General features: G+C 32.0%; 3 protein-coding genes across 5 annotated transcripts; 2 read left to right on the top strand and 1 right to left on the bottom strand.

Annotated features, from left to right (window-relative positions):
- Positions 1–267: 267 nt before the first annotated feature.
- On the top strand, positions 268–4,895 carry LOC137814216 (ARM REPEAT PROTEIN INTERACTING WITH ABF2). The gene is made up of 19 exons (XM_068616814.1): positions 268–561; positions 649–836; positions 1,151–1,323; positions 1,409–1,529; positions 1,605–1,679; positions 1,779–1,873; positions 2,042–2,123; positions 2,215–2,322; positions 2,457–2,585; positions 2,700–2,768; positions 2,860–2,919; positions 3,028–3,151; positions 3,237–3,382; positions 3,561–3,624; positions 3,731–3,807; positions 4,020–4,084; positions 4,154–4,271; positions 4,356–4,480; positions 4,607–4,895. Exons 1-19 carry the CDS (start codon positions 354–356, stop codon positions 4,692–4,694), a joined length of 2,115 nt encoding a protein of 704 aa, XP_068472915.1. The 5' UTR covers positions 268–353; the 3' UTR covers positions 4,695–4,895.
- A 4,933-nt stretch (positions 4,896–9,828) lies between these two features.
- Positions 9,829–14,175, top strand: EMB3129 (GTP-binding family protein). 2 transcript variants are annotated; one of them, XM_068616809.1, is made up of 9 exons: positions 9,829–10,157; positions 10,306–10,455; positions 10,556–10,672; positions 11,641–11,784; positions 11,874–11,960; positions 12,381–12,496; positions 12,988–13,169; positions 13,426–13,483; positions 13,610–14,175. In XM_068616809.1, the coding sequence occupies exons 1-9, from the start codon at positions 10,038–10,040 to the stop codon at positions 13,731–13,733; spliced, it is 1,098 nt and encodes a 365-aa protein (XP_068472910.1). In that variant the 5' UTR covers positions 9,829–10,037; the 3' UTR covers positions 13,734–14,175. The 2 variants fall into 2 exon arrangements, with proteins under 2 accessions (XP_068472910.1, XP_090159201.1); XM_090303075.1 differs by having other exon boundaries at positions 9,944–10,157; positions 10,292–10,455.
- Positions 14,176–14,745: 570 nt separating this feature from the next.
- On the bottom strand, positions 14,746–17,730 carry CYCP1;1 (cyclin p1;1). 2 transcript variants are annotated; one of them, XM_068616812.1, is made up of 4 exons: positions 17,035–17,563; positions 16,639–16,809; positions 15,595–15,999; positions 14,746–15,266 (listed from the first exon to the last, which is right to left on the bottom strand). In XM_068616812.1, the coding sequence occupies exons 3-4, from the start codon at positions 15,990–15,992 to the stop codon at positions 15,011–15,013; spliced, it is 654 nt and encodes a 217-aa protein (XP_068472913.1). In that variant the 5' UTR covers positions 15,993–15,999; positions 16,639–16,809; positions 17,035–17,563; the 3' UTR covers positions 14,746–15,010. The 2 variants fall into 2 exon arrangements, with proteins under 2 accessions (XP_068472913.1, XP_068472911.1); XM_068616810.1 differs by lacking the exon at positions 16,639–16,809 and having other exon boundaries at positions 17,035–17,730.
- Between the last annotated feature and the right edge of the window lie 4,779 nt (positions 17,731–22,509).

The following is a 22,509-nucleotide window of genomic DNA, read 5'->3' as shown; positions in this document are numbered from 1 at the left end:
CTATATTTAACAGTGTAATAATTAACTGATAATGTAAACATTTTTAAATACAAATAAAAATATTAAAGAACCAATCATTTAGGACCAAATTTACTATTTATAAAAATGGACAAAAAAGTAAAATTTCAAAATTAAGATAATTAACATATTTAAATTTATAAAATGTTAAGACTGAACATGCAATGATCTGGCGGGAAAGTTACCGCCAAAACTCAAATTAAAACACAGCTATATATAAGACACACCCAGAATTTTGTTCTTGATTTCTTGGAAGTTCAGATTTCCCTCCAATTTTGTTCCCATCTTCTACCCTCTGTTTTCCTTTTATTCTTTTTATCTCTTCTCAAGATTCTATGGAAAACCCTAACACTGTATCAAGAGGCTTGAAGCGTAAACCTGAAGGAGATCTAAGCCAGAACCAATCAGATTTCAAGGCTCAATGCCTCTCGTCAAAGTTCCGTAAGAAGATTTTACGTCAGGTTTCTCTTCTTAATTCTACTACCTCGGATCCTCTTACACTTCAGAAAGCCATTCACAACCTCTCCGTACTTGCAGAAGATGGTACCTTTTTTTTCTTTTGCTAACTGCTTTGATCCGTGTCTGTGCTGTTACTGAATTTTTTTTTTCATTGCCTCTTCTCTTAACCAGAGGATCTTGTGGATACTGTGCTTGATTGTGGTGTTGTTCCTGCTCTGGTGAGGCATTTTAAACTGCCAGATGCACGAAATGATGATAATAGTAATATAGGTAAAGACTCTAGTGACAGAGTTATCGATCATGAGGAGTGTGAGATGGCCAAAGGATGTGCTCTCATTATCGAGCTTCTCGCAGTCAAAGTAAGTAAATTATACTATTTTTTTCCTCTTTAGTAATTAAGCGGTGTATTATATAGAATGATTTGAAGTTAGATAATGGAATATTTGTTTGTTAATATTTTTTGTCATAGGTTTATGTGCTAAAGAAAAATGACTTATTTCTAACATAATAAATGTAGAAATTATTATTGATTTCCTGATGTTTTAATATATGTAGTTTTCTATTGAATATAGAATGTCAATGCATCAACACAAGGGTATTTATTTTTAGTTAGTTCTTTTAAGATAATATAACATTTAGATTCTGATTTTTTTTTATTTTTATCTTGAAACAGCAAGAGTATCAGGACCTCATAGTAGGTGCTGGAGCCTTGCCTTGTCTAGTAGAATCTTTAAAGAAGCACAAGATCTGTACTATTTCTCAGCCACTCATTAATCTTCTAAAGAGAGCAGCTGATGCAATAACGAGCTTAGCTCATGAAAATAGTGATATCAAGACTTGTGTTAGGTATTTCTCTTTTTTTTGGTACTTTCAGTAATATATATTTTACAACTGTATTTATTATACTTATATATACCTATGGTATACGCAGGAGAGAAGGTGGTATACCTCCTCTGGTTGAATTGCTTGAATTTGGTGATATTAAAGTACAGAGAGCAGCTGCACGGACCTTAAGAACTCTTGCATTTAAAAATGATGGCAATAAAAATCAGGTAGTTATCTTCCTGCATTCAATTGATGTGATAAATTTGGTTGTCTTGGTTGTTTACAAGATAAAAAAATTGCAGATAGTTGAATGCGATGCATTACCTACTCTTGTACTAATGCTTGGATCAGAGGATTCTAAATTACATTCTGAGGCGGTAAGATGCTTGTATTACTTTATATGATTAATGTATTTGGTAGTCTGTTGCTTGCAGAGTTCTACACTACTAACGCAACTTAATTAACGCTTGTTGTAGATTGGTGTGATTGGAAATCTGGTTCACTCTTCGCCAAATATTAAGAAAGATGTTCTTTTAGCTGGTGCTTTACAACCTGTCATTTGTTCACTTAGGTATAGTTGTACTTCAGTCTTGGGTTTTCCTGTTAGAAATCCATAGACGAATGATCTGTTTATTAAACATTATTGTTATTTGCTGAAAGTGAGTCATTACTTTATTATTAGTATTTAGTAATTTGGTACTTTTCCTTCTGAGTAATCTTCGCTAGTCTATAATTTCAGTTCTAGTTCCTATTGTTCGGAGAGCAGAAGAGAAGCAGCCCTTTTACTTGGTCAGTTTGCCACAACAGATTCAGATTGCAAGGTGGATTAAGTAGTTTTGCAAACTTTTAATATGATTTATCAGTCAGTTATAAAGTCTACTTGTTGACTTTCGTATTTTGTGGTTCATACAGGTTCATATTGCCCAACGAGGGGCTATTCCACCATTGGTTGATATGCTGAAGTCTTCTGATGCCGAGCTTCAGGAAATGTCGTCTTTTGCACTTGGGAGGTTGGCACAGGTGATTATTAGTAGCAACAAACATTTAGCCATTTTCTTATAAAAAGCAATTTAGAATTGAAGAATCCAAATTGAATTTACTTTGCCATTTTCTATCATAATCTATTATTTTTGCTCATGTCGTTCAAACTTTAGGACTCGCATAACCAAGCTGGTATTGCTCAAAGTGGAGGTATAGAGCCATTACTTAAACTTCTCGACTCAAAGAAGACGCCTGTCCAACAAAATGTTGTTTTTGCCCTCTATGGTCTTTCTGATAATGAGGTGAAGTTAATCTCCTTCTTTTCTCCGCCAACAATGTTTGTTTTCCTTTAGGAATCATTGATGCTTAGTGATAATATGATATGCTGTCGCTGATGTAACAACTTTTTATGATAGGACAATGTTGTTTGTATTATTAAGGCTGATGGTTTTCAAAGACTGAAGGCTGGAAATTTCAAAAATCAAGTATGTTCATTCATTCTTCTGTGATAAAAGTGATAAATTTGCACACAACTCTCTCATCAACTGTGTCTTGTGATTGTCACTTAACTGGCAGCAAACTGTAGAGTGTGCCATGAAGACGTTAAAAAGATTGGAGGAAAAGACTCAAGGGCGAGTGAGTTTTCTTACAAACTCTTTGCGCGGTGACTTGTAATGTTTTCCATTTGTTTTAATGTTACTGGATTGGATACGTTTTTTTTTTATATCTATTCCTCTTTGGCAGGTGTTGAAACAGCTAATACGTCTTATGTGCTACCCTGAAGAAGTGGTTCAAAGACGTGTAGCTATTGCTCTTGCATATTTATGTTCTCCTCGTGATAGTAAAACTATATTCATTGACAACAGAGGTAAATAATTGTTCTCTGCATTTTTTTTAATTTCTCACTCACAGTATTGTACACGTATTCATTCTGTACGGCTCTAAATTTTCAGGATTAAATTTGCTGCTGGACATGCTTAAATCTCCAAACGTAAGGCAGATGAGTGATGCTTCGGCTGCGCTTCACAAATTGGCTGCCAAAGCCCATTCTTCCGTTGTCTCCCTTTTTGAACTTCCTCCTCCGTCACCAAGTCCTCAGGTACTTTTCTCTTCACAAGCGGGCTTAACACATCATAAATGCATTATTTGAATTAGAATAGTTATCGTCTTTAAAGTTAAATATCTGATATTTTGCTGTCCATATGCTGAGGGGTGAAAATGGGATGTTGACGTTTTCTTTCTCTCAATATTTTTGTTAACGAATAATATTTCTGTAGGTGTACTTGGGCGAGGAATATGTAAACAATCCAAAACTTTCTGACATTACATTCCTGGTTGAAGGTGGAGTATCTGCTGTTAAATTTTCTCCAGCTATTAATTTTGTTTAGTTTCTATGCACACTGATTTCGATATATGTACTAATTTACTTTTTTTTTCTTTCTTTCAGGTAGAACCTTTTATGCTCATAGAGATTGTTTAGTTTCTTCAGACATATTTCGCGCCATGTTTGATGGCAGTTATAGGGTAAGCATTAATCAGTTGTTATTGTGCTTTATTTTCAAGTCCTCATTTTTTTATTTGTTGTGGAATGGTGTAAAAGAATTTCATCCTTTCTTGTAAAAAGGTCACATACCAGCTGTAACAATTAAAATACGACCAGGGGATCTGTGGAACTGAAATCGTCAGTTAGGTGAAAATATCCATATTAATGTAATGTCTTGCAAATTGTGGTGCAGGAGAGGGAAGCAAAAAATGTAGTGATTCCAAATATAAAGTGGGATGTCTTTGAATTGATGATGAGGTGCATTTTCAGCCATCTTTTCCTTTTGTTTTGGTAATATCACAACTAATTTTACGTTGAAACTTCTAGATTTATATATACTGGAACGGTAGATGTCAGTTTGGATATGGCTCAGGATCTCCTCAGAGCGGCAGATCAGTATCTTCTGGACGGTCTCAAGCGTATTTGTGAATATGCTATTATTCAGGTACACCAAAACTCTGTTTTGCTCTTATGAATGTTTTTCTAATGGCTTAATTTCATCTCAAGGCTAACCAACTTAATTTTATAGGAAATATCAGTGGAAAATGTTGTAATACTGTACAAGGTGGCTGAAGATTTCAATGCTACTTCATTAAGACATGCATGCATACTGTTTATGTTGGAGAAATTTGATGTACTGAGATCTGAACCATGGTATGTTTCCATTTTTACAACCTGTACAGTACTTCCATTCTTTACCATGTTTATATAGAGGGGGTGAGTAACTTTCATTTCATTCATCATTCTATTATATCTTGTTTTCATTTTTTCAATATGCAGGTATTGTTCCCTGGTACATCACATTCTTCCAAATATATGCATGTTCTTCTCTACTTTACTTGTTAAGTCTCATCCAGTTGACTTGTGAGGATTCCTAGATTGAACCATGAAGGAGGAAAGGCGAAAATGTACAGAGCTGTAAATGTTAGTTGGATATAGAAAGCTCAGATCATTCTTTTTTTAGGGTATGAAGTGGGGAATAGTGATTCTGTTGAGTAACTTTTAATTTATCATTTTTACAGTACATGACTTCACCTTAATGAAACCTTCGTAATGATCTTGTCTTTAAGGATCTCCTATTGAAAGGTGGCTTATAAGTTTTGGCCTCCATGAATTTATCTCAAAGCTATAAACAATTGGGCAATAAAACAATATTACAACTAAATCGAAAATTCATTCTTCATAAGTCATCCAAAAATAATAAAAAATTAACAAAACATGACACAATACCATTCAAATGAGTTGCAATCAAACTTGAGAAAAATAATCATTCTTATTAACCATTTTTGCAATTCTTAAACTTGGTTGCAGTCTCCACATTGTATGTGAGAACAATTCCATATTTTAATGATCATATCTAGATTATGTGAAAATAGATATTAAATGGTAATCATGTCCTAAAAAGGCACAATAAAAACTTACAAAACAAATTCAGATGGAGGGAGTTACTTATTTGAATTTGGGCTTGCTTTTATTTTTTTTAATATTTGACCGTTTAAAATTGCTAGGAGCGGCTTTTAATTGTCGTAAACTTTAAAACCAAACATATCTATTCAACCCAGAACTTAATCTAAATAGAAAAAAGTCTCTCGAGGTAAAGATTTTATAAAAATAATAAAAGCAAAAACCGATACAAAATAAGTTATTAAAAATATAGTTAACACTATAATTTTATATTATTATAACATATATAATATTTTTTTTTTAAATATTGCTTATCGGTTTATATTAATTGACAACTTTGAAACTTCGAATCATACTAATTAAATTTATTTGAATTTTTAAGCTAATCAAATTTAATTTGAATTAAGAAAATCAAACTACATGGAGTATAACATTTTTATTTTATAAATTGGAGGACGTAACTAAATATATTGCCTTTTTTATTTTCTTTGAAAGAAATGCATTTTGTTTAAATATAATTTTATATGAATAAATTATTATTCGAATAAAATGATTCATTTAAGTAAATTTGATTATCAATATTTTTCTCTAACAACAAGAAGAAAGGTGTTGTGTACTAAAATATATGAAACACATAGAAAATGCATGGAAAACATAAGACATGTTAAACATATGAGATTTAAATTGAATTTATCTCATTTTAGATCATGACTAAGGAAGGATATTCACTCACTCTTATATTTTATATTTTATATACTTCTCATTTTCACAACCTATATCTACACACATGTCTTCATTCTTCTTTGTTTTTGTTGTTGTTAGTGAACGGTGTTATATAAAGGCTCTTGTGAGATTGGTTAAAGGGATAGAAAAAAACTCGTAATTTATGTTATCTTTCTCTTATCTCAATACATTTGGATTCTATTCATTATTTGAAATTCCCTTCTTTTTCCAATTCATCGAGTTTCCATAATTTATAGAATTGTCTACAGACATGACAACTAGAAAACCAGTTCAAAGGCCACCTTATATACTTACTGAATTAAATCATCTCATATACCAAATACCTACACAAATACAATACATTTTTAGAATATAAGTCATACTTCTTCAACTACAATCAATGAAATTACACTTACCTCATATATTTTAAATGGAAGAATATAGTCTCCTCCAAATAAGGAAATAATTATTATCAAATTATACACAATTATTGTATGTAATATTGTACGATATTATATTCAATTATATGCAATTTTTAATAATGATAGAATCTCATGATAATGAATCCCTACCTAATTAAATTGTAATTTGGAGAAAGAAACTCACTACACTAGTATATATTCCTATACATGAAGTGATGTAAATATGCACACAAGATAATAAAAATATTTTATTTATTCTTTCCATTTCTTACATAAAGTTTTCTTTTTCACTTCATAATTCCACTACCTCGGATCCTCTTACCTTTAGAAAGGCATTCACAACCTCTCCGTACTTGCAGAAAATGGTACCTTTTTTTCTTTGCTAATTGCTTTGATATGTGTCTGTGCTGTTACTGAATTTCATTTCATTGTTGCTTCTCTTAATCGAGGATCTTTTGGATTGTGGCGTTGTTCTTGCTCTGGTGAGCCATTTTCCACTACAAGAGCACGAAATGATGATAATGGTAGAATGATTAATATTTTGTTGTCATATGTTGGTTGAAATATAATTATATACTTTAAAGATGTAGTTGTTCTACCCTATTAGTTAGGGTTTATGTGCTAAGGAAAAATGACTTATTTCTAACCTTAATGAATGGTAGAAATTATTTTTGATCTCCTGATGTTTTAACTAGGATGAATTGCATTCTTAGCTCATAACAATTTTCTATAATGAATTGTCAATTTTAGAATATGTAGTTTTCTATTGAATATAGAAGGTCAATGAATCCATAAAGGTATTTACTTTTTAATTATTTTTTGAAGATAATATAACATTTGGATTCTGATTTTATTTTTGTTTTACTATTATCTTGAAACAAGAGTATCATAACCTCATAATAGGTGCTGGAGCCTTGCCTTGTTTAGTAGAATCTAGGCACAAGATCTGTACTATTTCTCAGCCTCAGCCACTCATTAATCTTAGAGCAGCTGATAGCTAATGAAAATAGTGATATCAAGAGGCTATTTTTTTTTTTTTTTACTTTCAGTAATATATATTCTACAATTATATTTAAACATAATATTTAATGGGCATTAAACCCTTTTTACCCATGTAACATCACTTTTTTGTTAAAATATTTCTCAAAAAAGTTATACTTCTATAATACTTCAAAAATAGTGATTATCTATACTTTTTTAGAGTTGTTAGGTGTCACTACTTCATATTGATAGTTACAGGTGTGTTTATAATGTACTACACACAACCTTATATATTATTATTAAGGAAATAATAATTATCAAATTATACGCAATTATTGTATGCAATATTGTACGATATTGAATAATGATATAATCTCATGATTAGTGGATCCCTACCTAATTAGATTGTAATTTGGAGAGAGAAACTCCCTACACTAGTATATATTTCCTATACATGAAGTGATCTAAATATACAGAATAAAAACATCTTTTATCTTTCCATCTTCTTGCATACAATTTTCTTATATGGTATAAGAACACCGATTTTGGTGCTTTTGTTAGCGCTGCAAGTCTGTTTGCCCATAACTCGTCTGTTAATTATGCTTTTACGAAACCATGAATTTTGGATAGCGGAGGAACCAATCATTTTGCATCTGATTCACAATTTTTCACACACTTCATCATCATTTATTCCAAATGTTAATCTGTCCACTGGCTCAACTGCGCCCATCTCATCTACAAGCACAATTAAATACAAGTCTGAATGACTATACTAGATGTACTTGATTATTCCTTATGAATCACAAGTCTGAAACCCAATATCTCTTAGAATAATTCATTACTTTTGAACAAAATCAATTTTAGGTATATATTAAAAACCATCCACGATGACAACGAATTAGAATTTATTTCTATGCGTAATTTTTTTTCTCAAAAAAGGTATTGAATGTCTACACTCCTCAACACAATGGAGTAGTAGAACGCAAACATAGACACATTTTAAACACAACACGAGCCCTCTTATTTCAGTCTCATTTACCATTAGAATTTTGGGAATGCGTTTTAACTGCCACATATATCATTAATCGCTTGCCAACACCTTTACTACAAAATAAATCACCTCTTGAGATGTTATATAATCGTTCACCTTGACTTTCTCACTTAACAAATTTGAAACTTCGAATCACACTAATTAAAGTAATTTGAATTTTTAAGCAAATCAAATTTAATTTGAATTAAGAAAATTGAACTATATGGAGTATAACATTTTTATTTCATAAATTCGTGGACGTAACTAAATATATTATTTTTTTTATTTTCTTTCAAAGAAATGTATGTTTTTAAATATAGTTTTAAAAATTTATATAAATAAATGATTATTCGAATAAAAGTGACATGTTTATGCAAATTTGATTATCAATATTTTTTCTCTAGGAACAACAAGAAGGATGTTATGTAGATACATGAAACACATGGAACACATATAAGACATACACATATAAGACGTGTTAAATACATGAAATTTAAATTTGAATTTATCTCATTTTAGATTATGACTATGAATTTTATAAGAGATTCACTTGATTTTTGAATGAAAGTTAATGGAATTATTTTTTGTATTTTATATATTTATCACCCCTTTCACAATCTAACAACACATAGGTCTTCATTACTTGTTATCCATTTACTTTGTGAGATCTTAATATGACAATTAGAAAATCTAGTTCAAAGACTATCTTACACACCCACTGAAGTAAGTCATCTCACTTACTAAATATCTACACAAATACATTTTCAGAATACTAGATGTCACTTTTTCAACTATAATCAATGAAATTACACTTACCTCATGAAACAATCTTCTACCATTCTAGATTGTGCTACAAAATGAAATGACCAACTTGCCCTTCTACACCCCATGAATTTCAACTTGCACCCTCATGAGGGGGTGAAATGACAAAGTTGTCATTGAAAAATACATTTCGGATTGCACATTCTAAAATGTATTTTCGGATCCAAAGTGTATATTCTAAAATCATTCCGAATTACACATTTAAGAATGTATTTTTGGATCTCGAAAGGTCTTCCAGAATGTACAATATGAAATGAGTTATTACATTTCAAATTATATAATTTTAGAATATATTTATTTTTTGAAAAAAAAAACAGAAATTAAGAGAATGAAAGTGTATATTCCAAAAACATGTGAATACAGTAATAAAATAAACAATGTGAATAACATCAATATATATACATACAATTCCTCATATCTATGTAACACTATATTCTACTAATATAATATGAATCATAACTTAGTAACTTAACCTCTACATAATATTATGTAAAACAAAATATGTTTATATTTGATATGGACAGCTACCAAACAATTTGAACAACATTAATTCTCATCATATAATCTAATTGGTAAGTAACTAAAAATAGAAATATAAACACACACAAAATACCTAAACCAAACGAGTTATGCTAAACATATGAATCCATATAGTGACATGACTTCTTAATAAGAATATGGTCATTTTGGGAAAGAAAACCCTAGTCAAGATTTTGGTATGATAAAAAAAATCCACTCTCCTTTCAATTGACACGTCTTCCGTTTTCCTTCAGTATTATCCCAAACAAAAACTCGCGAGTTTTAGAGTGAGTAGTTGCATAGCACAGTGATGAGTGTTCAGCTATCAGGTTTATGGGTCCCCAACTCTCCACCAAGTCCCCCATACTTCCTTCCCAACCGTGGCAGATTCTCCGCATCAGCTCTCTCATCCCAATCTCCCACTATTCAGGCAACCCTTTTCCCCTTTTCTATCTTTTTCCAATTCACTTTCACCTCCTGAGATTGCATCTCGCGGGCTTTGTTATTTCTTATGTGTTGCTGTTTGAGAAATTCAAGTTTTCATCTTTTTCGTAATATATTCAGTTTTTGTGATGCAGATAATTGGTGTGGGAGGCCCCAGTTGGAGGGATAATGGATATGGCAATCCCAACGGCAACTTATTTGATGGGTGTCAAGCAGAGAGTGATCTTTGGAGTGACATTAACACTGATCTTTATCACTGGACAAAGACATTGCGCCCTGTGCAGGTAAGGTATTTGTTTATGTGTCTCCTCATTCATATGCATTGTGTACTGTTGCATTAGTACACAATTCGAACTGCTGATATTCTTGTGGGGCATGGGGCAGTGGTTTCCTGGTCATATTGCAAAAGCAGAAAAAGAACTGAAGGAGCAGCTCAAATTGATGGATGTTGTGATAGAGGTGCGGGATGGACGAATTCCTATCTCCACAAGTCATCCACAGGCAAGTATCTTTCTTTCTTTTTTAAAAATTAAAAACATTAACTTTGTTAAGTATCCGCTTAGAGTTGACATGAATGATGTTTGTGCTTTACTTATTGATAGAACGATTAAAAGCTATAGCTACTCTTATGCTATGAAGAAGGCTACATAGAAGATGCTAAAACTAGAAATTGCTTTGAAACTTTCATATTTTGCATTGATCGCATTACAGAACCCTTAATTCAATAGCTAGCTAAAGGGATGACAACCCTACAAGCGTCATCATCTAGTGTTTAGGAAATTCAAATTAAAGAAAAATATTATATTAGAAATAACTTCTCAAGTCCAACCAATAAAATCCTTCAGCCATTTAATTTTATTTTTCTTGGGCCTAAGGAGGCCCAATCTATCATTTATCTTTTGCACCCATTGTTAACTTGAACTAAGAGCCAATTTGAACAGACTTCTCAGCACACACAGAAGTAGAAAGTAAAATGAGTTAAACTACTTGAATATGTGAAAATCAACTTGTACACTTCACTTGTTGTGGTAATGTTGAAAAGTTGAGGTGCACAACTTGATTCCTTTTATTTTCTTCTGCTACAAGTGCTTCTTGAGAAGTATATGTATATCTAAAAATAACAGTGATTGAATTTGATTGAACTTTTTTTTTGTTTTTCCCACTCCTTCGTAGTATTTAAATCCTAAGAGATTTTCTTTTATCATCTTCAATTTGGTTGAAGAAATATATACTTGTTTCTTGCAGTTCTCTATTGTTGGTCTTGGCGTCTTTATTTAACAGGCAATTTAGGTATAAAGTGTTACAGTCATTTTACATGGTTTCTTAGTTTTATGAATAACAGTTTATTCTTTTGGGACATGAAGTATTAGTAAGCGTGTAAGACATTACATCCCAATACCATATTGAGGCCACATGTTCTAGGATGATACATTCCTAGTTTTCATCTTACTTTTACTTCTGCTTTGTAGATGGATTTATGGCTTGGAAATAGAAAGAGAATTTTGGTTTTAAATAGAGAAGACATGATATCAACTGCAGACCGCAATGCTTGGGCAGATTATTTTACTAAGAATGGCACAAAAGCTGTCTTCTCCAATGGGAAGCTTGGAATGGTATTGAAACAATATCTTTCTTTCTCCCATAGCTCTCCATATTCTGAAGTTTCAAGTACAGGATGCTTGATTACGTGTTGTCAGTACAGGGAACGATGAAGCTAGGCCGGTTAGCAAAGGAATTAGCAGCTGATGTAAATATTAAGCGTCGAGCCAAAGGGCTACTTCCTCGCGCGGTGGGTTGCTCCTAGCAATTGCATACTCATTTTCTGTCTTTTATTCATTTTCTTATGCCAATTCTCTGGTAAAAATCCTACTTTTCTTTCTCAAAGAATAAGGAAAACATACCTTTTATCAGAGAAAGAAATAACTGTACTGTGTGCATACTAGCTTTCGCCATTCTCTTTCTTCTTTAACTTAAAGGGCTACATTTCCATCTAAAAAATAAAGCAACACATGGTTTGTTAGAGAAAGAAAGATGAATACCTTCTTGTTTCCACAAGTCACAGTACTCTTTCTCGTTGATCCCCTGTTCTCTAATTTAAAATGTGCTCAGTAAATTGTATGATAAATAACTTTTTTTGCTGATTGTTGTCATTCACTTCACTGTCTATCACATTATTTTTATTTAAAGTACGTATGCTACTGTTTAATAGATTCGAGCTGGAATAGTTGGATACCCTAATGTTGGAAAATCATCTTTGATCAACCGTTTGTTAAAGCGAAGAATGTGCCCAGCAGCTCCCAGGCCAGGAGTTACAAGAGACTTGAGGTAGGTTCTTCATTTTGTTTAACTAAATAATTCTTTTTATTGATAGATTGAGAGTATTTAAAATTGGCAGCAATTTTTTGTATTCATAAATTAATTTTGTATTTTGTTTGACCTATTACTTGAACTAACTTTAGTACTTTTAAATTTGTATGTCATCTATTCTTGATTCTTAAATGACAACTAAAATGACAAAAAACGAATGGACTAAATCTCATGGATGCATCCAGTCCTCTGAATTTCATGGTAAATTTTTCATCCCAAATGTTGAAAATTATAGCTTCTGGGTTTTCTTTGCTCAAAGAAAAAGTTAATGATATACAAAGTACATTCTGTTCAAGTGCTAATAGTGTCAAAAACAGTTTCCTGAGTATGCTACAACTAATTTGTTCCGACTAAAAGTCTAAGCTTAAATAAAACAGTTGTGGATCACTTGGTCTCTCATTACATGTGCTGAATATGTAATTTGTCATAGTTCTTTCTTGATGTGATAGGTGGGTTCGTTTTGGGAAAGATCTTGAACTGCTGGATTCTCCTGGGATACTCCCAATGCGAATCAGTGATCAGTCAGCTGCTATAAAACTCGCCATATGTGATGATATTGGAGAGAGGTCCTATGATGTGTCTGATGTTGCTGCAATTCTTGTGCAGATGCTCACAAAACTTCCCACAGTAGGTATGTGACGTGACAGAGAAACCTATTTTAGTTGAGAAAAACGTCAGTTTATAGAATTCAGTGGGTGGGTTTCTTTCTCATGCGACCTTGCTTATGATATCAATTTCAACTGTTTCACTGACATTTTACACGACGTGTTATTTTCCGACGTGTTTTCTGTTATTTATGAAGTTACACAGCGCTGTGGCCAATATTACATTGTTTGATCTCTCTTTCCTCTAAAACTACCAATTCTCAGTCTTTGATTTGATCGCAGGAGGAGATACTCTTCGTAAACGGTACAAGATTGATGTAGATAGTCAAAATGGTAAAATGTACGTGATTTTTTTTTTCTAATTCGCATTGATATGTCTTGCATTTAGAGGCCAGACCATGGTAATGTTTCTTCATATTTTTACATAGTTTCTTCTTAACAGTGTATTTTATTTACTAAATTGCAGATTCGTAGAGAAGCTTGCAGTTCGAGTATTTAATGGAGATGTTCATCAAGCAGCATTCCGTGTCCTAGCAGATTTTAGAAAAGGTAAGTTTGGTTGGACTGCACTGGAGAGGCCCTCTAGGTGAAGGCACATGTTTGCTTATGAAAGCAGAATTCTCCGAAACTTGATTTGAAAATTATGAGACCTCCTGGAACTAACTGCTGAAGACAACTCCGTATGGATTAGATGAATGTGGAATTGTGGTTATGAATGACATTCTGGAAGAGAAAGGTGAATGTTCCCACAAGACTACATTTGGAGCCTTGAGGCAGACGAAAGAAAGGATTTAAAGCCATTGTTGCTATGTAATGTGTCATGCATAACCGTGTCTGTATATAATTAGTAGCGTGCAATGGGATGGGAGTTAGCATGCATCAAACATATGTGGTAGCATATATTTAATTATTATAGGGAGATGTTTCTTAAAAATTATGGTTGATGCTTATACTTTTTGAATGATCTTCTAGCTCATATTGCTAAATAGATAAACATGATTGAGGCAAAGCAATAAAATGGTAATGACGAAATGGTGTAGCTTTGCTCTATTACATATATATACTACCTGATCTTGCCCCCACCTATCTATCAGGGCGAAATGGTGCTTTGCTTTGTTACGGCAAAAAAAAATCACATTTCGTGGAACTGGAACATGGTACCGATTATGGGTCTAGGATTAACAAAGCTGGATTAATTATATACCATTAAGATGTAATACTGTTGGTTTCAAAAGATGGATTGGATAAATGTCTTCTTGGAACGGATGGGAATCTGACAGTCTATTCATTTTCATTCTTAAGCTCAAACTTTAAGTCACTCACCTTTCTATATTTGGTGATTCTTTGTCTAAATCTCAAGGAATAAAAGCAGTGTAATCTTTACCAGCATCGTAACACTTAGCTTGAGAAAGGGGAAAAGTGGATAACGAGTGGGAATATGTACATGAATGGTATATATACTTCGTCCATTGAAGTTTCCGAGATCCTTAGAAAGTGCCGCCTATTAACAGTTTTGTGGTGTCAGTAAGTTATCTATGGCGTTGATAGAGTCTACTCTTTACAGTGCTTACCGTTAAGGCCATAACATAACCAACCAAGTACTGGAGCAAAGTGAAATGAATTGTAATTGTAAGGGATAAAATTTCATCACAATCTCTATGTGGTTCCAAGCTTGCAATTACAAACAAGGGGCAAACAAAATACAGAAAAAACAAGGAAGCAAAACCAACCACAACCGTGTCTGTAAAAGAATGGTTGAATTTTCAAATGGCGTGTATACAACAATCTTTTCTCTCTTTGAAAAACTTCAAATTTCAATGTCTCCGTTAATCGTGGACAGCTATATTACATTGGTGCAGGCATATTTTCATCTTGCAATTGTGGAAGCACAAGTTGGGTCGTCTTTGTTTGACCAGCTTTCCTTAATTCGACAAGCCTGCATTGGCCTTTCAATTTGTAGTGTTTCTGCGGCTTCCTTCTCCAATTGCCTACAATATCTTCCAAACGTGTCTACACTAACCTGAAGTCTAAAATCTACTCCAAACAGAAAACTCATCTCCAACCTGTTTAATTCAGAAGTGCTTACTCCGCCAACTTTTGCATAGTAAGCATTATTGTAGAATCTGTAAACCAGACAGAAAAGTAAGCTAACAGCTTCAGCTGAATGAAACAAATATAGACCATATCAAATACTCAGGAAGCATGAAGAACTATTATTTTTCTTTTAAATCATCTCTTTTTTGTCAAACATATAATTGATTCCGCATATTTAACATCGTTAAGGTTGTCATTATCAACCGGCCATAGCAGTTACTAATAAATATCACAATATGAGGCCCACACATAGATAAGTTTTACATGTAGCATTAGCATATCCACCACAAGATACATAATGCATACAACAACAGCTAGATATTATGTGCGCTTGTTCAGTTTAAAATTTGCACTTACGCGTCATCTATAAACTTTGCGGCTAGCATAATGCTTGTTATCAAAAGCCGGTGCACATTAAGTGAAGTCAATTTGATTTCTGTGTGCTGAATAAATCTATCCACATATATGTGTGCCACAACAAAGCAGGATGGGCTGCAACCTGAGTACTTGAAGATACGATCAATGTACTTACGAACACTCAGAGTAGGAGCTCTTAAACCATGAAATACTGTAACAACATCTTTTATGTGATTTGCCTCCAATAGCGTTTCATTTCTCTGAACTAATCTCTCAAGAAGAGAAGAGAGAAGTGATAAAACCCGAGGAGCTCCCACTCCTTTATCTAATTCCTTCAGCCCCAATGAAAGGTATATATCAGAGCTTACATCCTCAGTTTCAACCGCAAGACTCCCCATATCCAAGCTGCAAGCAAATGAACAATCGTCAATAGGATAAACCTTACTGAAATGCAGTTTTTCGGCAGCTTAGAACATGATACAATTGAGCGTTGGATCTCAAGTGTGTTTGGATTGCCGTTTTAGAGGCACCATGCATCCGTCCAAAGCACAAAACAGAGAAGCAACAATATTCATGGATGAAAGAAAAAAAAATGTTAGCTAAGTTCAACTCATCGTTTTCCCAAACATACCACTAGTGCTTAGAACAAAAGAATGCCAATCTATCAACATAGCCAGAAAAAGAGTTCTGCCCCTCCCTCCCCAAAGAAAATAAAACTGCAAGAACCCTCTGCCTAATGCATAAAGATAACTCATCCTTTGAGTTACAAAATCTTCTAATCTGAAGTACTCAGAGAAGTAGTATTCCTATATATAGTCTCAGTCAAGACAACTTCATTTCTCTTTAGATCTGAACAACCCCTTAATTGATTATCTAGCTCGAGCAACCTAAAACCTTACTATTCCCAGATCTCGAGTCTCTTGTCCCAAACTGCGAACCAAAATCAACAAGTCCACTCCACCCCAACCAATTCTCTATCTCCTTAGCATACAACCTCCCAACGAAAATTAACAATTGTCTCAACCAACAAAGAGAATAACATACCCAATTTGTTCATTCCTGTAGTCTCTGCATATCAGCCCCACCCAGATCTCAAAGTCACCAACTTTACTTCCACCCCGTCACCCCCAGAAGTTAAACCGCAATGATTGCCGCAAATTTCGTTACAGAGACAAAACTTTTAGGTCGTGTCAGCTAAACACACTCCACAAAGTCCTTCCCCCAGAAAACAAGAGAGAGACACACAAAAAGAACGTAGAACAGAAAACAACTCAGCCTTGACCAACGAAACCAACCAGAGAAAAGTGAAAGACAAAACTAAAAAATAGAAACAAGAAATCCCAGTGTATTAATCCAGCAGAAACAAAAGAAAAAAAACAACCTATGCTGCAAGTACAATGCAAGTAGCGAGGAAAATAGAGAAAAAGATGTGAAACTCACAAAATTGTGAAATACTAAGGGATTCCTATAGCTTTGTGGTAAGGGTGTGTGGTCGTTGTTCTACATAAGGGTTAGGCATGGGAACAGTGATGCTGCGAACACAGGTAGATCATGCCTTTCTCCCCACCCACTCTGACTCCACCATTCTCTGTTCACAGAAACAGTTGATAGTGTTGTGTCTGTGTTGGACTTATTGTTCTCCACACCCTTCTGTTGTAAACTCCCACAATACAACACAACACAAGGATTTCTCCCTTCAATTAATCCTGCAACCTCCTTCCTCTCTCAACAGATAGCGTCCGTAATGAATGTATTCCACCACTGTCATATCATATCATGCCAAAGCCAACATGTAACAATACCATTCATGTTCCATACGAAACTCTTTTTAATCTTTTCAATTATACAATTTTAGTCCCACCTTCTTTAAAACAAGTTTCTTAATATATACGTATTATACACACACATATGCATCCGTAATTACAAAGGTTTCCCACCTCACAATGTGTAAAATTAACCAATCAAAAATAGATCCTGCCAAAAACTTTTTAAAAAATAAATAAAGAACTCATACCCACAGTGGATTACTTTTATATAATTAAACTAAATCCTTAAAACAACTATTAGTTATCTTTTTCCCTAGAATATCTATATTATTTTTTCTGAGAATTAAAGAATAAATGAGAGATCCATACTCTCACATCACATAAAGAAGAAACTAACTTTATACGTGATTCGGCCACTGTTAAAGCACCACAATAGTTTTTCTTTTCTTTCCAAAATGTACTTGCGGCTACCACTCAATTAGAGATATTTTTTTTTCTTTTAAATTTATTTGATTGAGATGTGTATGGAATTATCATATTCTTTAGTGGAATTTGATTACAGGGATTTTGGATAATATAATGTTTACATAAAGCAGACAAGAACATCTGTGCTGTGAAAGGTCAAAATATTCTTACCAAAAAAAAATAATTGAATTTCAATATGTTAATAGTATTAGTATAAATTTATGTTAGAAGATTTTTGTACTAAAAATTATGGCGCAAGATATGGCATAGTTAGTGGGTCATTACCGATTGTGATGAACAATAAGAACAATGATAAAAAAATGGGAATATGATAATAAAAAAAATGTCATTCCAATGATGAATGCCACTCAGAGTTTCGGTCACTAAAATATTTGCTTTTCACTTTCTTACTTTGTTGCGGCACATTTTTTCATTGCTGCTTATTTGGACCGCGCTTCAGAACAAAAATACTATTACTTTCTCTCTTTTTTCACTAAATTTCTCAGAATAAAAACTCTCTAAAATATGCATTGGTTTGGGTGGTTGTTCAATCGCTGTGTAGTTAAATGGCTTCATTGATCTGTTGTTTGATATTTCACAATATTTTAAAAAAATAAAATTCGTGTTATGTCAAAATACTGCTTTCGTTTGGGACCAATAATTTTGTCAATTTAAGCATAATGACAATAACGATTTGAAATGTAAAGTTTTTATGTGAAGAAAGTGATGTAGTTTTGTCTATTAAATTCATGAGTGGTATGAATATGGAGCTTTGCATTTAAAAATCATAAATAGCTATATGTATAAAATCATAAATAGTTACCCCTGCTTTAAGAAGAAGCTTGACCTACCCATTTTCCTTCAATTTGCCATCATAATCGACGAAGACACCTAATACTTCTGCACCCATCATCACCAATTTAAATAAAAAATAATGTTGGTAGAAGGTGAATCAAACATTTTCAATTACTATTTTTCAATTATTCAATCATTGAAATTCAGTATATTGTATTTATAAATAGAAGTCAAATCTTTTTATTTTCTGCCAATTGCTATCGGCAAGGTTCAATATGGAGTAGAGTACAATTAAGTGGATAATTTCATAATTGAGTTTTTGAGATATGCAAAGGATGGTTTTCATGCAATTTACTAATCTAGCCAACAATAGTTTCTCTGCAAGTTCATGTTCAATAATGCAAGAAGCTTCCATGGAAGAGAGAGGAGGAAAAATAGTTCACTACAATACACTCATATTTATATTATTCTTTTACGCTATTATTCTATGACAGATTTTTATGTATGATAAACATGTTCAAATTTATAATAGGGAAATCATTCATGAAACTATTTTCATGATAATAAACAAAATAGTCCTTTCTGTTTAGTTTTTTTTTTCTATTAATCTATGATGCGAGAGTTAGGGTCTCTTAAATTCCTATTCTTGAAAACTGTTTTTTTTTCATATAATAAGAGTAATACGGTAAGAAAATCAATTTTAGAGAAAAAAAATAATTAGTTGCTACAATGACTAAATTAGATAAACTAAAAAAATTTGGTTTTTAAATTAATTTTTTTATTATTGTTAAATAGTTTCTAAATTGGTATCTAATTAGCTATCAAGGTTTTATTTATCAATTATTTAGATTCTAAATTTAGTAGCAAAAACTTTGATAACTAATTAAATATCAATTTAGAAATTATTTAACAATAATATAAACTAATTTAGAAACTAAAAGTTATAAAATGTTACTAATTTAGTCATTATAATAATTAATTATTTTTTGTCTCTAAAATTGATTTCCATTTCATGATTTTTTTAAGTGTAATTTTTTTAAAAAAACTATTTTAAAATTAATATATTACTTTTAATATTTAAATAAAATAATAATAATTTAAGTTTCTTATTTTTTTGTATTTAATTTCTATTTTTATTTATGTATATTTTCATTTGTGTTTACTCATCTTTTACTTTCCACAAAAAAATCTAAAAAAAATTATTTTATAAAATTGTTTTTAAAATCTAAAACTAAAAACAAAATCAAATACATCCTATAATATAAGATTTTAAAACTTATTTAGCTAGTCAGTGCAGTTTTAAAATTGTGAATCAACTTAAAGAAAAGATAAAAAAATTATAACTTGATAATATATATATATATATATATATATATATATATGTTAATAATTTTTATAAATATTTATTAATATATATACTTGATATTTTTTAAAAAGAGTATATTGTGTATATGAATTTTACATGTAGGCTTGTTGAATTGGTTTCTGGTTGCAAACACTCACATGTGAACTTTCTCACATGATCACTGCTTTATGTGAATCTAGCGGCAATTGTTGAATCTGGCGGCAATTGTTGGCACAAAACTTTAAACAGATTCTTCAAAATTTATAAATTAGTTGTACTTCTGTTTGATGTGAGATGTTTAATACATCACATACTCATACGCATATTTTGTGTGCGGTGAAGATATAAATGAATCAAAATCGATATGTGCTGACCGATCCATTAAATCATATTAAAAAATAAATTTAAATCTAATTTATATTTATAAAAACTTACTTATAAAGTGAACATACACTTTATATACTATATTTATATATTATACTCATTTATATTATTATGAATTCTACTGTCTAGGTCGGTCAACCGAAAGGTTGTACCAAAAGTCTCGACCGAAAGGTTGTATCGAAAGTCTCGACCGAAAGGTTGTATCGAAAGTCTCAACCGAAAGGTTAAATATAAAAAGTAAATAAGTAAAATTAAATTAGTGATTATAGCAAAGCCCATAAGATGGGCCCAAATATACAGGTGTGTGTTTTCAAAATGTTAGGTGCAAAAAGAAAAGACCCAAGTAACTTTTAAGCCCAATAAGAGAGCCTTATAAATAGAGGTTCAACTCAAGAGGTAAGTAAGATTCAATTGATCTGATGAACATAAAACTATATCTGACTTTGGCATCGGAGCGCCTTGCAGGTACACACACCCACCTGTGAGGAGAAGAAGCCGAGAGCCCAACCCGAGAAGAAGCCGAGAGCCTAACTCGAGTAGAAGTTGCGAGAGCCCAACCCGAGAAGAAGCCGAGAGCCCAACTCGAGTAGAAGCCGCAAGAGCCCAACCCGAGAAGAAGCCGAAAGCCCGACTCGAGAAGAAGCCGCGAGAGCCCAACCCGAGAAGAAGCCGAGAGCCCAACTCGAGGAGAAGCCGAGAGAGTTCAGTCCAAGTTCGGAAGATTTGTAAAGGAGTTGATCTTATCAACCTTATTCTAGTGTTCTTGGTCCTTGTTGTAAGAACATGAATTGATTTTATTATATATTAATTGATTTTATTATATATTAATTATGAATTGATTTTATTATATATTAATTATGAATTGATTTTATTATATATTAATTATTAATTGATTTCATCTTTATTTCCTGTGAAACTCAAACTTGTATATCATAAATTACATTAGGTTTATAAATCTTATTCTGTCTTTCAATAACATTCAAAATTGTATTCATTTTCTATTCTTTTAAAATCTTATATCGACTAAAAATAATAAAGTCAATTCATAATATATAAGTGAGTACAAATCTCATCTTATAAACTAGTTTTATAAAATAGAATTAGACTTTAAATTTACTTCTTAATGCAATATCAAAATCATTTAAAATTTATCTTAAATTTTTTTATTAGATCTACCGTGTCACTTCATCGGGATGTTATCGGACAACCATAAATATTTAATCTTGTGTGGAAATATATTAGATATAAGTGATTATAAATCTTAAAGATTAAATTAGACTTATTAATCTAACTTTAATATATTTGTCTTGCATCATTCCTTTTATGAGACAGATGATATATCCTTCAAAATATTCCTAGTTCTTGTTCCTGTACTCTTAGATATTGCTTAGTCTTTTGCATCTATATATCATTTAGAGGCTGCCGTTGTTGAACATCATTACAAAGGCTGCATCGGTGCTTGCTCTTGTCGTAATTCACATAAAAACATCCTTAACCTTCAACTCTTATCCCTTATTTCTCTAGCTCTCTAACTCTTTCTCTGTCTACGTGCTTGTGATAACGCCTCCAACACAATACCCACACTATATTTGCTATCAAAACTATTTCATTACTGATTTTATTCCTACTATATATGACATATATGTGATGTGCTAACCCTGCACTTTCACTGATATATGTTTCCTCCCTTTTTAAAAGCTTCAAGAGACTATGTCTAAACTCTCTTATATATGTATCTATCAAAATTTGCCCTAATGTAGATAATTTATATATTTACTTATATAAAGACTTTAAACTTTGAATTCAAGATTATTGAAATCAGAGACTAAATACAATCTTAACGTTAAAACAATAAGTACTAGAAGAAAATCATTAAATAAAAAATAATTTTAAAGACAAAAAATAATTAATTACTATAGTGATTAAATTAAAATCTATTTTAGAGACTAAAAAATTATTAGTTTCTATTACTGATAAATAGTTTTTAAATTGATATCTAATTGGTTATCAAGTCTTTTGTTATCAAATTTAGAATCTAAATAATTTATAATTAAGAAAGAAAATATAAAAATTAGAAGTCTCTCCCAAACTCTACTCCTATAATACAATGCACAATGAGTTTCCAACCCATTGAAAATTCGTCCATTGCAGCAAAATCTT

The sequence above is a fragment of the Phaseolus vulgaris genome, chromosome 1 (assembly GCF_051622355.1).
Source record: "Phaseolus vulgaris cultivar YP4 chromosome 1, ASM5162235v1, whole genome shotgun sequence".
NCBI lineage: Eukaryota > Viridiplantae > Streptophyta > Magnoliopsida > Fabales > Fabaceae > Phaseolus > Phaseolus vulgaris.
The sequence above is the reverse complement of the archived record's forward strand: the minus strand, read 5'-3'. Positions and strand labels throughout refer to the sequence as shown.